Below are 14,543 nucleotides of genomic sequence, written 5' to 3'. Positions count from 1 at the left end.
ATTACTGGCAGTCAAGTTCCCTGGCTTGACCCCCACCCAGAGCCTTCGAAAGTTGCATGCACAGACTTAACTTGTTTCCGGTAATAGTTCCACAAAGGTAATAATGGAATTTGTTGATGCAGCTAAAGAAATGAACAACTGAAAAGGAAAAGTCTGGAAAGAAAGTTGGATGCAATTTGAGGCTAAACAGGCCTATGTAATATTGACTATATTACATATATTGACTATATTACATAGCTCATGGTATACAAAGTTGCCTCCGTTCACTTCTTTTGTTTGCTATAAACTTTAAATTATATAGAATAGCTCTAAAATTTAATAACTCTAAACCTCTTTTATTTCTAAATCTACTAAACTCTGCACAGTGTGGAAAACCAAGCAAGCCAAGCACAACTTTTCCATGTCCAGCATCACATCATCTCTCCTAAATAATGCACTTCTTTGTTGAAAGTGTCAGATGCTCAGTGGTCAAAATACGCTACTACCGTGACATAATAAAAATTCTGTGTGATACCAGAACCTGGCAATCTCAGTAACACTGAATGCCTTACGATACAAAGACCAAACAGAATCTAAAACACCTTACCTTCAAGCTTCACTCCAAAGTTATTTTTGACAATATATAAATCGCAGGAGTTCTTCCAGCAACATGCCAAAAAAGGGGTTGCTTAGCAACAGAAGTAGTAGTGTACTCTAAATTAACCCTATGAAGCACATTTGTGGACAGCATTTCAGCACAGGCATACAAAACAGTGCAATCGACACTTCTACCAGAATAGATCTTCAGCGATGAGATCTCAAGCTCACACCTTATTGATCAGATACGGAGAGTTAAACACTGTGCATTTCAATGCTAAGTAAGTCCTGCACGTCTTGAAGCACTTCTCTCTCGAGCTGTCGTATTAACTCTATCCAACCCAAACATGTTTATGAGCAAAACACTAGAAAACACGAGCCTTATTCCTGGCCTTCCGAAGCAAGAATATTTTTCATATCTTCTGCATAGCCAGAGGCATAATATAAACAGAGTCCTAATGTGTTTAGAACAGACTTCTAAGATACTGTTTGGCTGAAATAGGGTGAAGGATTCTGGCTCCAAGGATAGGTGAATCTTCAGAATCACCCAGCAAAGGTTAACTAGGGTGCCTGATGTGAACCAACCAAGTCACCTTTTTGGAATCTAGGAACCAAGGGTTTGAAAAGCGTATTTGCACAAGCACCACCATCAGTGATATGGCAGGTAGAAGGACATAATTTTATCTAGCTTTTTTGCATAATATTTTTATGAATGCAGAGGTCCTGCATAGCAAAACTGCAAAGTTGCCATGCCTTAAGAATTCCCTGACTATAAAGGAGTTGCACAGAGAAAAATATCGAAGAAGTGAGGTCAGAAGTAATTTTCTAGTAGCAGTTTTTCTAGCATTTTGGAAGCTATGGATTCAGTTCGATCCAGCCACATACTTACACAGAAATTATTCCATGTGATTTTTAAAAAATAAGCATGCACCAAAAGGTAGGCATTCTATTATTCTTAAACCATGCCTCAGTCATAAATTTTTAAGATCCAGATAAATGTTTTCCATTTCTAACTAATTTTTCCCATCCAGCTTGAACCACCCTATATGTGCCTAATAAATTTAGTAGAGCTCCTTTCTCTCTTTTTACACCTTTTATCTGGGCTGTCACCATTGGAAGGCTTTGACTGTCAGGCAAGCAGTACCTAAGGCCAGAAAAGACCAGAAAAGACATTTGAAGTCGTGAAATCAGAACCAGAGAATTGTGGCACACTCCCTTACTTTCCTCCATGCACGACTCAAGTGCAAGCTGCAAGAGGCAGTTGTGTAAACAAAATTTTAAAAAAAGAATCCAGCCACAATCAAGCTCAAGGTGACAGCTAAGAAGCCCTCCAAGGAAAAATGTAAGGTGGTTTTTTTGCACTGATGCAGTGAAGCACACAGCAGATAGGACAAAAGTCCAGGTAAACTAAATGACCGAAAAGAAGCATAACAAGATGGTATAGTCTGAAACACCCCTCGTTCAGTAATCTCGTGTTGCATTTGGCTGTAAAGAACTTATCGTGACAGAGACAAGACTGTTCTAAATCAAGAAGTTCCTGCTACAGTGAATATTACTGCAATGATTCCCAACTTTGGGTCTTTGTGGGTTCTTGGACTAAAACTCCAAGAAGCCTTCACCATTAGCTGTGCTGACCAGCATTTCTGGGAAGCTTAGTCCAAGAATATCTGAGGACCATAGGTTGGGAACCACAGTTCTACAAGAGCGGTTTCTAACCTTTGATAACTGAGGTGATCTTTGGTAACCCATGCAGCACAGCTGGTGGTGAAAGCTTGGAACTGAAGTCCAAGAACACCTACCCAAGGTTGGGAACCTTGGGTAGGTAACCTTTGTTACTCGGATGCTTTTGAACTGCAACTCCCAGAAACCCCAGTCAGGACAGATGGTGGTGAAGGCTTCTGGGAGTTGCAGTCCAAAACTCCTGAGTAACCCAAGGTTAAGAACCAGTGCTCTACAGGATGCCTTGCTTTTGTGGTAACTGTAACACACAACTGTTTTTCTAGAACAGATATACAGCCCAGTACCATCATCACACAGACCATCCACCAACAGCTGTTTATGCTTAGGGCCCTTGAGATAATTTCTAAGAAGGAAAATTCAAGACTGGTAGGCCGGTCATAATGAATTTTGCCTCGTTGCAGATTTTTTTTCAATGGGCTAAATAAATAATCTGTAATGTTCCATTCACTATTGTTAACATGATTAGATTATCGCAATCATACAGAATGTGCTGAAAAATGATAATGATTCAAGTATCCCGGCTGAAGTAGTTACAATGTGAATATTCAGAATGCTGCCATAAAATATTAAATTAAATATTATGGCATTGACTACAGCATCAAACTAATGACTGTATTAAGCAAATGGAAAGTTGGCTATATAATCCGTCTCCTCCAACACAATAAATTTAAGAGCAAAAGATGTGGAATCCTGTAGTATCATCGGAACTATGTTAAAATGTTCCAACATTTTTGTGCTGTTTGATATCACAAATGTTGCAAATACATTATCAGAACTGGCCAGCTATAACTACAAAAGAATGCAGGCAATTTTTGCCAATCACAAAAACCTTCCCTTTTTTGCCATGTTATTTTCATGGTGGCGAAGCTTGGGGTGTTGCTACACTGGGGATTTGACTGTGTAAACCAGACGTTTGTGCCAGCTACAAGCCCACATTATTATCTATGTAAAATTAGACTAGTATCACACAACCTGTGTTCATGATCCAAAACAGCACCACATGGGCACAAAATGTTGAGAAATGTTTAGAGGGTTATGACATGGGGGTGCATTATCCCCCTTATTCCTGGAAAGGCTCATCATCACTCTTAATATTTTTGTGCCAATTCTCTTTGGTACACTTTTGATTGTTCCTGAGAAGACTCAATTGTACCTGTAATCCAATTTTGTCTGCGCATGGGAGCAGAGGCTCAGTTTAAACTACTCTAGTCTTTAAAATTCCATGAACTGGATATCCAGATTGAAGTGGATTTCCAAATTGAAGCTTCACACTGGCAAGCAATGAAATAGCCAAGTTCCTTGTTAACCAAGCTGACATAATTGAACACCCACCAGGTGGTAGTAGCTAGAGTTATTGTGCAAGTAGTAAAACAGAGTAAATACAATTGAACCAACACATCAGATATCATGAAATTATTCTCCTGACTAAATCCACTGCTTCTTTTGGCCTGTTCCTCATTGGTTAGAATACAAATCTCTAACTCTGAAGCATTTAAAATCCACACGATCATGAAATTATCGTCAGTGAGACGTAATGACCTTTTCAAGTCTAATGTGATAAGGGAAAATATGCTAACTACTACTTTTCACTTCTCAAACAATCCTATGGATAATAATAAAGGCATCATGGTGGACTCTGCAACTAGCAGCATACTCATAATCCCTCTTAATATTTTTTGGTGCCAATTTTTTTGGTACACTTTTGATTATCCCCGAGGAACGTATGTCATTCAAGCACACACATAACAGCATATGTGTGGTTGACTCAGCCTTCCATCCTTCCGAGGTCGGTAAAATGAGTACCCAGCTTGCTGGGGGGGCAATGTGTAGCCTGTATAATTAAAAATTGTAAACCGCCCGGAGAGTGCTTGTATATAAGTCCAATAAATAAATAAATAAATAAATAGATTAAAATTATCAGTTTCTCCAAAACGCTTATGTGTTTACAACAACAAAGCTAAGAACGCGATCTTTAGACCTTTCCTACCCCATTTCTAGTCCTTCTCTGTATATTATGCTGTAGGACACATTCTAACAAAGTTTCTTAGAACAAAGCTTTAAATCTTGAACTGTCTATGAATGGACTAAAGACTCAGGTAAATGTTCCTGAGAACTTTAAATGGACTATAGCTCCCCAGTACAGGTATGGCAATTGTAGAATGTGAAGATAAAATCATGTCACAGTCTTCAGAAAGACATAGGAACTGGGAAGAATACATCCTTAGTGAGAATTATGAAAATTTTGTGTCCCACCTTGACTCCTTATGTGTTTCACCGGTAAGATATGTACACTGGTCATGGTACATGTGCACAGGTGCTAGGAAAGAGCAACCCTGTGTTTCACTGTAGCAAGTTTATATTTGCTTTTCTGGAGAGATACAAGGTACAGATCAGAGAAATGGTATATTGCTCTGTTTTCGAAAGAAAGAAGCTTTGATGTGAATTTGACAGACATTTCCAGGGACGGAGAGAAAACCCACCAAGGAATATCAGAAGTCAAAATGCTTCTGGCTAGATAAATGAAATATAAATGTTAGCATCTGACATTTCAGCCATATACAGTACAGCCAACCTTTTAACACAAATATAAAGACAGCTCAGTTGAGGTTTAAGGGTCTAGTCTGAATCAAAAGCTTCTGTACCCAGCCTGGTTTGTGCATGAAAAGAGCACGAGAAAAGGAAGTACCCCAACCCAAAGTTCACTGCTGCTTTTTCACACAGCGGTAAACTATGGTTTCCAGTTGGATCCAAGCTACACCATGGCAAAGCTACACTTTCTGAGCAGCTTTCCTTTTCTTCTGCTAAACGCCTCTCTTTTTCTGCAGTAATTGCTACAACCCGCTCTACCTAGAAGCGAAAATAATAGGCCATGTTACACATAGTACTTTTCCTACAGAGAAGTAATTTCACGATGCAAGAATCAGAAGATATGCCCTCCCATAGGATTAACAACCCAAGTTTAGGCTGCTTCATTAGAAGGAGTGGAGCTCTTGTACTATGCATGAGGCAACCATTAAACCTTCAAATGTATCTGTTTATTTGGCAATCTTTTTTTTTATTGCAATTCACCATGAAGTACAGTATCACAATCAAACATAATTAGTATCTTTTCCATCTAGCTACTCACCCTTCTCCCTTAAAATATTAATATTCTATTACCAAAACTGATCTAATTTTGTGTTGGCCACATTATACCACCTCTTCAGAGCAACCAACACACTACACACATTCATTATTTTATGATGTCAGGTTAGGGCCAGAAATAAACAGGGGGGTGGGGGAACCCCTATCAGATGACAACTGTTCAAACAGGGTGTATCTATGCTTTGTTCATATTAAAATTCATCTACATTTTACTAGAATCATAAAAATGGTACTTCCTTGTATTTACAGCTGAGTATACTGTGGTTGTGTTTTGTCAGTGCAGCTGTTCACATGTTGTTTCACTCTCAAAATATTTCTCAACCACTAAAGCAAAACAGTTTATGCTAGGTTAAAGGTCTTCTGTAAGTTGCTCACAGCACAACACCACTCCCACTGGCTCACATCAAGATTCCCAGGTAGTCCACCATTTTGTTTCCAACAGTGACCATGCATTAGTTTCTGAAAGGATGGGCAGAGCATAAAATAAGTCTAGAATTTGTGGCTGTTTCAAAACTGTTAGAACTACACCTTTTATCATTAGCTGAGACAGATGGGAATAGAAATCCATCAACATCTAATCCAATTTTGTCTGCGCATGGGAGCAGAGTGGTATAGATTTATACCACTCAGAGTGGTATAGATTTATCAGATGGGTGGGATATAAATCAAATAAATAAATAAATAAAAGAAAACAAACTTAATGGATGATTTTGGGGTCAGAAGAGAATGTGTCAGTTCTTTCTCTAACTCAAACACCTTCTTTATGAAAAAAAACAAACAGTAATTGACACTTAAACTCAAGATGAACAACGATGTTCATATATTCAGAGTTCAATTAATTTAATTAACATTTCTTGAATGCACTGTGGAATCTAACTACAAAAAACTCACAGAAAAAAAATAGGAAATTTAATGTTTTTATTATCATTGCAACATTTGAAATACACAGATACAAGATTTGCCTTTGTAATATAAAACAGAAGATGACGTTTCTCTCTTTGTATTTTAGTATGGTAAATAAAATGCTGGCTTCTTTAAAAAGAAGAAGAAGGAGAAGAACAGTGCAACTCCTTAGTCAAACCAGACATTTACAAACAGGACTTTTTGTTCACAAAACCGCTGTTAGGATCAGTACCAGTCAGAGTATGTCCATCTTTTCTCTGCTTGTGTTTATCCAATGCTAGAAGTTATTTAAAGCACTAAATGACTCTAAACACACCTGGAAGAAATGAAATGAAACTACACAGACACCCTGCAAGGAACTCACTGCACAGTCTTCACACTGGCTGTTAGCACAGTAAAACAAAAATGGAAACCAAAGAGCACTGCTGCTTCAAACAAGCTTCTCCAAAAGATATGACAATGATTTCCAGCCCAAATGAAAATAGTGATCTGCCATCACATTTGCCACAAAAAAATCAAACAACAGAACAAAATGGTCCCAATTTCATATATGCAGCTGCTTATTTCAAAGAAGCCTGACTCACACAAAAAGGAGCATCTATCTGAGTGATTAAGCTATTAAGTGAATGAGATTCTTACCTCTGAATTTTTTAGGCGGGTTGTTAAGATCACCTGCTTCTGGCTGTACAACACACCGGTCATCAACAAGCCTGAAATAAAGGGAAAGCAAGGAAGATTCAAGATTATGAGAAATGAATGTAGGCAGTTGGCAGTAGCACCACTGAATCCTGACCCTCCCAGATGCATGTATAATAACACAGATAAATGTTTTAAATGGTTTAAAGACTACTTGAGTTTTAAAGATTAAAGTTCTTTTGAAATAATATAGCTTAGGAGTGCAACAGGAACAGAGTTAGTCCAACATTATTTTGGAGGGAAATCTAAAATCAAAACACTACTACAAATGAATCGTTAGGCCACATAACTTAAGAGTATATAAACATTCCAGCACTAGAAGGACAGCAATGACACCAAATGATATCTACATGAAACTCAAATTTTAATGATTTGCCTTACAACATCTGGAGTGCCTGCACAGAAGAATAATCAAGAAAATCAAAGATCTTTGCCAAAATGTGTGACAACTGCAAGAAAGCAGGTTTTGGCTAAATTAAGAGAAAATACAGTGGTGCCTCACTTAACAAGCACACCGTTTAATGATGAATCCGCATAGCGACACATTTTTTGCGATCACTAATGCGATCGCATTGCGATGTTCTGAATAGGGTAAACATTGCATTGCGATGACTGGTAAGCGTTTCGCTTACCGATCTTTGCATTGTGATGTTTTGGAACAGCTGATCGGCGGTTCCAAAATGGCCGCCGGAAGAAAATGGCCTCCCACAGCGTTTTCGTGCCGATTCCTTGCTTACCGAGGTGGCGAAAATGGCGGCCGGATTGCGGATTCCCGCTTAGCGGTGAGTTTTGTCCCCATAGGAACGCATTAAACGGAGTTTAATGCGTTCCTATGGAGTTCCCCCCCCCCCGCATAGCGACGTTTCCGGATAGCGATGTTTTTCCTGGAACGGATTAACGTAGCTATGCAGGGCACCACTGTATACTAACTGTAGACCTGTTTGGCAATGCAAGAGACTACACGGGGCACCTTCACAATGACCCATAGCATTTAAGCAGAGACTGGGTACCATCATTCAGGGAGACTGTAGTGGTGCCCTGTATCTAGAAAAGGTTTGATTTAGAGGATCTTCAAGCTCTATTTCCAAGTGTTCCCAACTTTGGGTCCCCAGATTGGGAACCACTGGAATAAGCGACAACAACACTGGACAAATCTTCCAGAAATCCTGTCCAGTACAACCATTGGTGAAGGCCTCTGCGAGTTTTAGTCCAAGAACATCTGGAGATCTAAGTTTGAGAACCACTGGTCTATTCCAACCCTACAACTCAAACAAACTAAAATTCCTAACTTACAAGGTACCCATTACTAATCATCAGATTCTATTAATGCATAATCTATCTGCTGTAAGAAGCAGAGTAGTAGCAAAATACATTGTGTTCCAACTGGGGAATAGTCTGCTCATGGAATCTAGAGGTCAAGGAAGCATATATATAGTCATTCACATGAAAATGTCTCCTTGAATCCACAGAGCTTATGTCTCAGCAAAAATATATATGATTATGAGTACTGTTTTCTTCATGCAACAACAATGATTAATTAAAGAACAACGCTGCAGAGTCACATTCTTGAATTCAGCCATGAAGTTCTCTGGGTGATCTTGCTACATATCTTACATTTTATCCCAATGTACTTCATGGTGTTGTTTAGAGCAGGGGTCGTCAACCCCCAGTCCGCGGCCCAGTACTGGTCCATGGGCTTGCTGGATACGGATCTCCACCCCCCCCGCACACACACGGTGGGGTGTCATGGTTTACACCAGTGGTCCCTAACCTTTTTAACCCCGCAGACCAGTTGGTGAAGGCAGGGCACACACCCCCTGTGCTCGTGCGCAAAGGGTGGTGTGGCGCTCGGGGCCACTTGTGCACATGTATGAAGGGATGGGGGAGAGCTAGCGTGGGCGCAAAGGGGCTGTGCGGGGGAAGGTGCATGGGGGGGAGAAGGTCTGTCTCCACGGCCCGCTCCAGCTTAGAAGATAAAACATATCAAACCAAATTACACTACCCTGAATTCCTTCAGGGAAAATATGGGATAAACAATAATTTAATCACCTCCAGTTGACAGACCATACAAGAGAGGTTGTTTTATCACATTATAATGATACCCCAAGCATTTACATATGAAGAATGAAAGGTAATCTGAATCAAAAGAATGTGAAATACATGGATCCAAAACATCTGCAGATTACTGACATTATCATGGCTGAAAGAAACAACAAATATTAATTCAAGTTATTGTCCTGAGTTGACAGTGATTTTTACAGACAACCCTTGTTGGGCCATCCAAATAACTAAAAATGTCCCCCAATCTTTAGAGATACTGAGGTAGGGTTGCCCCGCATGAACAATATAATTGCACTCATGCAAGACTTAATGTGCTAGGGATCTCTCACACAACCACATGTAATATAATCACCACTTTGGCTTAAAGGAATTTTCACTTTTCTTCTCTTTGGTTGGATTTAGGCCACAGTCTGTGACTGGGTTTCACCTAATTTGAATTGCAGTTTTTCAGTCGCATGGAGAGAATCACATATAAATTAGCCAGTTGGCGCTGTACACAGCTATAATCAATCCACCATCCATCCTAGACAAGTAGCTACCAGTCCACTTGGCAAAAGAAATAGCAGTATTTCTACCACATGTTCCATAGTGTGATTTTTTTCAAAACTTCAACAAGACATTTTTAAACTTGACGTTTTTGGAAAAGGATTTCCACTAGTGAGTAGGTCCTACTCCATGTCTCTACCACCACTTCCCTCTCTCTGAAGCTAGCAAATAAACAAGACCTGGAGATAGAGACTCCTCCTGAAGTCCTTAAATATTGGCAGAGACCTAGCAGTGTAACTTACGTGGCAAAGGACAATTATTTCATTAGTCACATCAGGTTTTTTTAAGAAAATCCTCCAATTCCCTATCTACCCAAAGGTCCCAAGGATTCACTGAGATCCATTCATAATGGAGGAACCATTGGGGCTGTAAGACAGAGGGAAGTCTTTAATTTCCAAAAAAAATCATCACCACTTGGATTTAAACTCAGGCTATTTTCAGAAATTAAAGACTTCCTCCCACCTCCATCCAGTGGCCTGCAAGACCTTCACTGTGATGAAAGGGAGCCCAAAGGAGCTTTGGGAGGGAATTGGACATTTTAAATCTCTGAAAAAAACACCATTGTTAATGATATCATCAGCCTTACATGGTGTAAGTTTCACTGTTAGAAAACACACTAAGAGTATATTCCAGATGTAATTTCTTGCAGATGAATAGGAAATTACATAAAGCAAACACACAGACTTCTTGTGCAATACAGTTCTGTCTGAACCCAGTCTCGTTGGTTAAAAAAAGCTTTTATACCTAGCAATTACTCTATATCAGCACAAGGTTGTAAGAAAAGTACTGAGAAATGAATATACCATCTGCTATCCAACTGCGCAGCTGGGCATGGCTGGGATGATATCCGTGGACATTCAAATGCAAATTTTCAGCTACTCAGAGTCTGATCAGAAGCCCCAGGTTTTTAGTTTCTTTTTTCTATGACTCAAGGAGCGGAAACTAATCCCCAGGTTCAATAAAGGACACAGTGTCCATCCCAAACTTTTTCCCAGTTATCCAATCTTTTTCACCACAGGGTGTTACTTCAGTCTCAGTATGTTTCCTTTTTTTTCTTGGAAAATGCAGCAGAAAAATAGAGCTAACAATTTAATATTTAAAAAACATTTTTAAATATTAAACATGTTTTTTAATATATAAAAAACATTTGATGAAGGAGCACAGCCTACAGGATGCATGCACACACACCTTAAGCATTTTGTGAGGTCTCTGATGATCTCCATTGCTAAACTTATTGCCAAGTGGCCAGCACCAGATTCTCCCCTGAACTGCCATTAAACATATTCTGATCCACCCCCACTTCTGGTCACTGCTCCACACCCACTTCCCCATCAGTCCTCCAATGGTGATCAATCAGCGTTAAGGATAGTTATCTTCCAGCAGGTCCTCCCAGCATACCCTCGAAACTGGTTGCAGAGAGATTCTCTGAATTAGAGTGGTGAGAGTATTATTGTCTACGAGAGGCTCTCTTAGTGTCTGTCAGAGGCACCTGTTGCTGCAGCCGGCAACAAAAAGAAAGGAAGGCACAAACAAAAGTAATTACATGCTGTCAAGTTGATACTGCCTTAAGGTGACCCTTTCCAAGGTTTTTGTGGTATAGAGTATTCAGAAAAAGCATGCTGCTGTGGTTGTTGTGGGTTTTTCGGGCTCTTTGGACGTGTTCTGACGGTTGTTCTTCCTGACACTTCTCCAGTCTCTGTGGCCGGCATCTTCAGAGGAACAGGATTAGGAACGCTGACCATGCTCTGTTGCTGTTTGTTGGGTGGTTGAGTATTTATAGCTGTGGCAACAGCTTTTGTCCTTTTTGAGAGATATGTTGATCAGCGTGTTTTTGTTGTGGATGTATTGTTGTGATAAGGGGGAGAGATTATCTGTCACTGTGATTGGGAAAACCCCACAACAACCATCAGATCCCAGCCATGAAAGCCTTCGAGAATATTCAGAAGTGCTTTATAACTTCTGTGAGCACTGGCAAATGGAAACAAAGAGGATGATGGCAGCAAGCAGTAGATTGCATTTGTGTGCCCATATGTTATGCAGCCCTCAGGCCAATAAATGTTGTGTAAGCCTGGCGTAAGAGAAGAGTAACTGTTCTTAAAAACTAATTCATGTGCCTCAAAGCGTGGAAATTACAAGTCAAGTCACCAGGCCTCATGGTGCCAGGCTCGGTAAACAGGGATGGGTGAAAATATTCTTTTGTTCTAAAGAAAGACTCCAAAATTTGGCCGAAATCTTATTCCACAGTTACATCTGCAGAAGGCATGCAGAAGCTTCTCTGCTAATTAGCAAACCACCACTTGGATTTTCAGGCACATGCCAACTTAACAAACTCGTTTCACACGCTAGCAAGGTTATGCTCAAAATCCTCCAAGGTAGGCTTCAGCAGTATGTGGACCGAGAACTCCCAGAAGTACAAGCTGGATTCCGAAGAGGCAGAGGCACTCGAGACCAAATTGCTAACTTGCGCTGGATTATGGAGAAAGCCAGAGAGTTCCAGAAAAACATCTACTTCTGCTTCATTGACTATGCAAAAGCCTTTGACTGTGTGGACCACAACAAACTATGGCAAGTTCTTAAAGAAATGGGAGTGCCTGACCACCTTATCTGAGAAACCTGTATGTGGGACAGGAAGCAACAGTTAGAACTGGATATGGAACAACTGATTGGTTCAAAATTGGGAAAGGAGTATGACAAGGCTGTATATTTTCCCTCAGCTTATTCAACTTATACGCAGAATACATCATGCAGAAGGCTGGACCGGAGGAATCCCAAGCCGGAATTAAGATTGCCGGAAGAAATATCAACAACCTCCGATATGCAGATGACACCACTCTGATGGCAGAAAATCAGGAGGAATTAAAGAACCTTGTAATGAGGGTGAAAGAGGAGAGTGCAAAAAATGGTCTGAAACTCAACATCAAAAAAATTAAGATCATGGCCACTGGTCCCATCACCTCCTGGGAAATAGAAGGGGAAGATATGGAGGCAGTGACAGATTTTATTTTCCTGGGCTCCATGATCACTGCAGATGGAGACAGCAGCCACGAAATTAAAAGACGCCTGATTCTTGGGAGGAAAGCAATGACAAATCTTGACAGCATCTTAAAAAGTAGAGACATCACCTTGCCAACAAAAGTCCGAATAGTCAAAGCTATGGTTTTTCCTGTCGTGATGTATGGAAGTGAGAGCTGGATCATAAAGAAAGCAGACCACCGAAGAATTGATGCCTTTGAGTTGTGGTGCTGGAGGAGACTCTTGAGAATCCCCTGGACTGCAAGGAGAACAAACCTATCAATTCTAAAGGAAATCAACCCTGAGTGCTCACTGGAAGGACAGATCCTGAAGCTGAGGCTCCAGTACTTTGGCCATCTAATGAGAAGAAAAGACTCCCTGGAAAAGACCCTGATGTTGGGAAAGTGTGATGGCAAGAGGAGAAGGGGATGACCGAGGATGAGATGGCTGGACAGTGTCTGCGAAGCAACCAACATGAGTTTGACACAACTCCGGGAGGCAGTAGAAGATAGGAGGGTCTGGCGTGCTCTGGTCCATGGGGTCACGAAGAGTCGGACACGACTAAATGACTAAACGATGACGATGCACTTGAAAAGCAAAGCGGAAATTTGTTCATCACCAGCAGGAAGCCTTGTGAGTTACACTGTTTGCTCCTGCAGGTATAATTATGCAACAGGATTCTGATTGTTGTAAGTTTCTTCATAAATTTGAGAAAATCCACATGCAGGTAGAAAAAATGGATTTGCTCAGTCAGGCAGAACTTTTGATTGCTTAATACTTTGAAGTTTTTGTTTTAAATTTCTGTGTGTTCAACCATATTTAGGGTGCTGAATTAGGGTAGCCACTTTTTTGAGAGGTTCCTCGTCTTCAACAGCTAACATGGGAAAATCTCACTATTCCTTTCTCTACCACGAACAAATAGAACCTATTCGGTTTAGCTGATGCAAACGGCTGACAATTGCATTGCATTTATTTTTAACCAAAATGTGCAAAAGCTTTAATTAAAAATTTTTTTTGAAGAAAACCTGAAGGTGGAAGAATGTAAATCTAACAGATTTATCTATCTCTATTTGTACGTATTTGTATGGATGAGATGGTTGGACAGTGTCATCGAAGCGACCAACATGAATTTGACCCAACTCCGGGAGGCAGTGGAAGACAGGAGGGCCTGGCATGCTCTGGTCCATGGGGTCACGAAGAGTCGGGGACGACTAAACGACAACAAATTTGTACGTATGAAATCTGTGATGAGAACATAGTGGATCCAGAGCCCATTTTCTGCTGCTGGTATCTTCCAAAGACTGCTCAGAGCCCACCCAAAACTACCTCAAAATGAAAGGGAAAAAAAGAGCTAAATTAGAAATGGGCACAGGAACAATTCCAGTTTTTAAAAACTAGTATTTCTCTTGTCAAACATCACAAGGTCAAATGCTGAGAATTTCAAGATTTGCAGAAGTAGTAATTCCCTTTTTACTCCCATGGGGGAAAAACATTTTTGGCAGAGGCAGGGGAACAGGATGAGATCAAGAGCAGCAAAAACAGTCTTGGGCGGTTACATGTAGCCCACTGCATTGTGTGATCAAATAGGTTGTAACTGCTTTTCCCAGGACCCTTTACCAGAATTCCCCCTTTCTTTTTTACCTTTTGAACAAAAATAAAAACATAACGTTGCATCTAAGATATGGAGTAAAAACACGGCATACATTGCTGTAACTATATGCTCTGCATCTATTTAGAATAGATTCTGTTTAATAACAACAGCCTGAGTTTACAGCATGACTCTGACTCCTTAACTGCCCATGAAATACCAAGGGCAAAGAGCAGTACTGAAGTCAGTCTGAGCTGGGGCCACAAAACAGCTGCTT

The 14,543-nt window shown here is 40.3% G+C and overlaps 1 protein-coding gene across 1 annotated transcript in view; it reads right to left on the bottom strand.

The window, feature by feature from the left end:
* ITPR1 (inositol 1,4,5-trisphosphate receptor type 1) overlaps positions 1–14,543 on the bottom strand; it is a 272,527-nt gene that overhangs the window by 217,120 nt on the left and 40,864 nt on the right. Inside the window, exon 3 of the mRNA XM_072989461.2 lies at positions 7,003–7,073. Within this exon, the coding sequence (XP_072845562.2) occupies positions 7,003–7,073 (71 nt within the window). The remainder of the gene's footprint in view (positions 1–7,002; positions 7,074–14,543) is intronic.

Source organism: Pogona vitticeps, chromosome 2 (assembly GCF_051106095.1).
Source record: "Pogona vitticeps strain Pit_001003342236 chromosome 2, PviZW2.1, whole genome shotgun sequence".
Lineage (NCBI taxonomy): Eukaryota > Metazoa > Chordata > Lepidosauria > Squamata > Agamidae > Pogona > Pogona vitticeps.
Note: the sequence above shows the minus strand (reverse complement) of the source record. Positions and strands in the feature narration are given on the sequence as shown.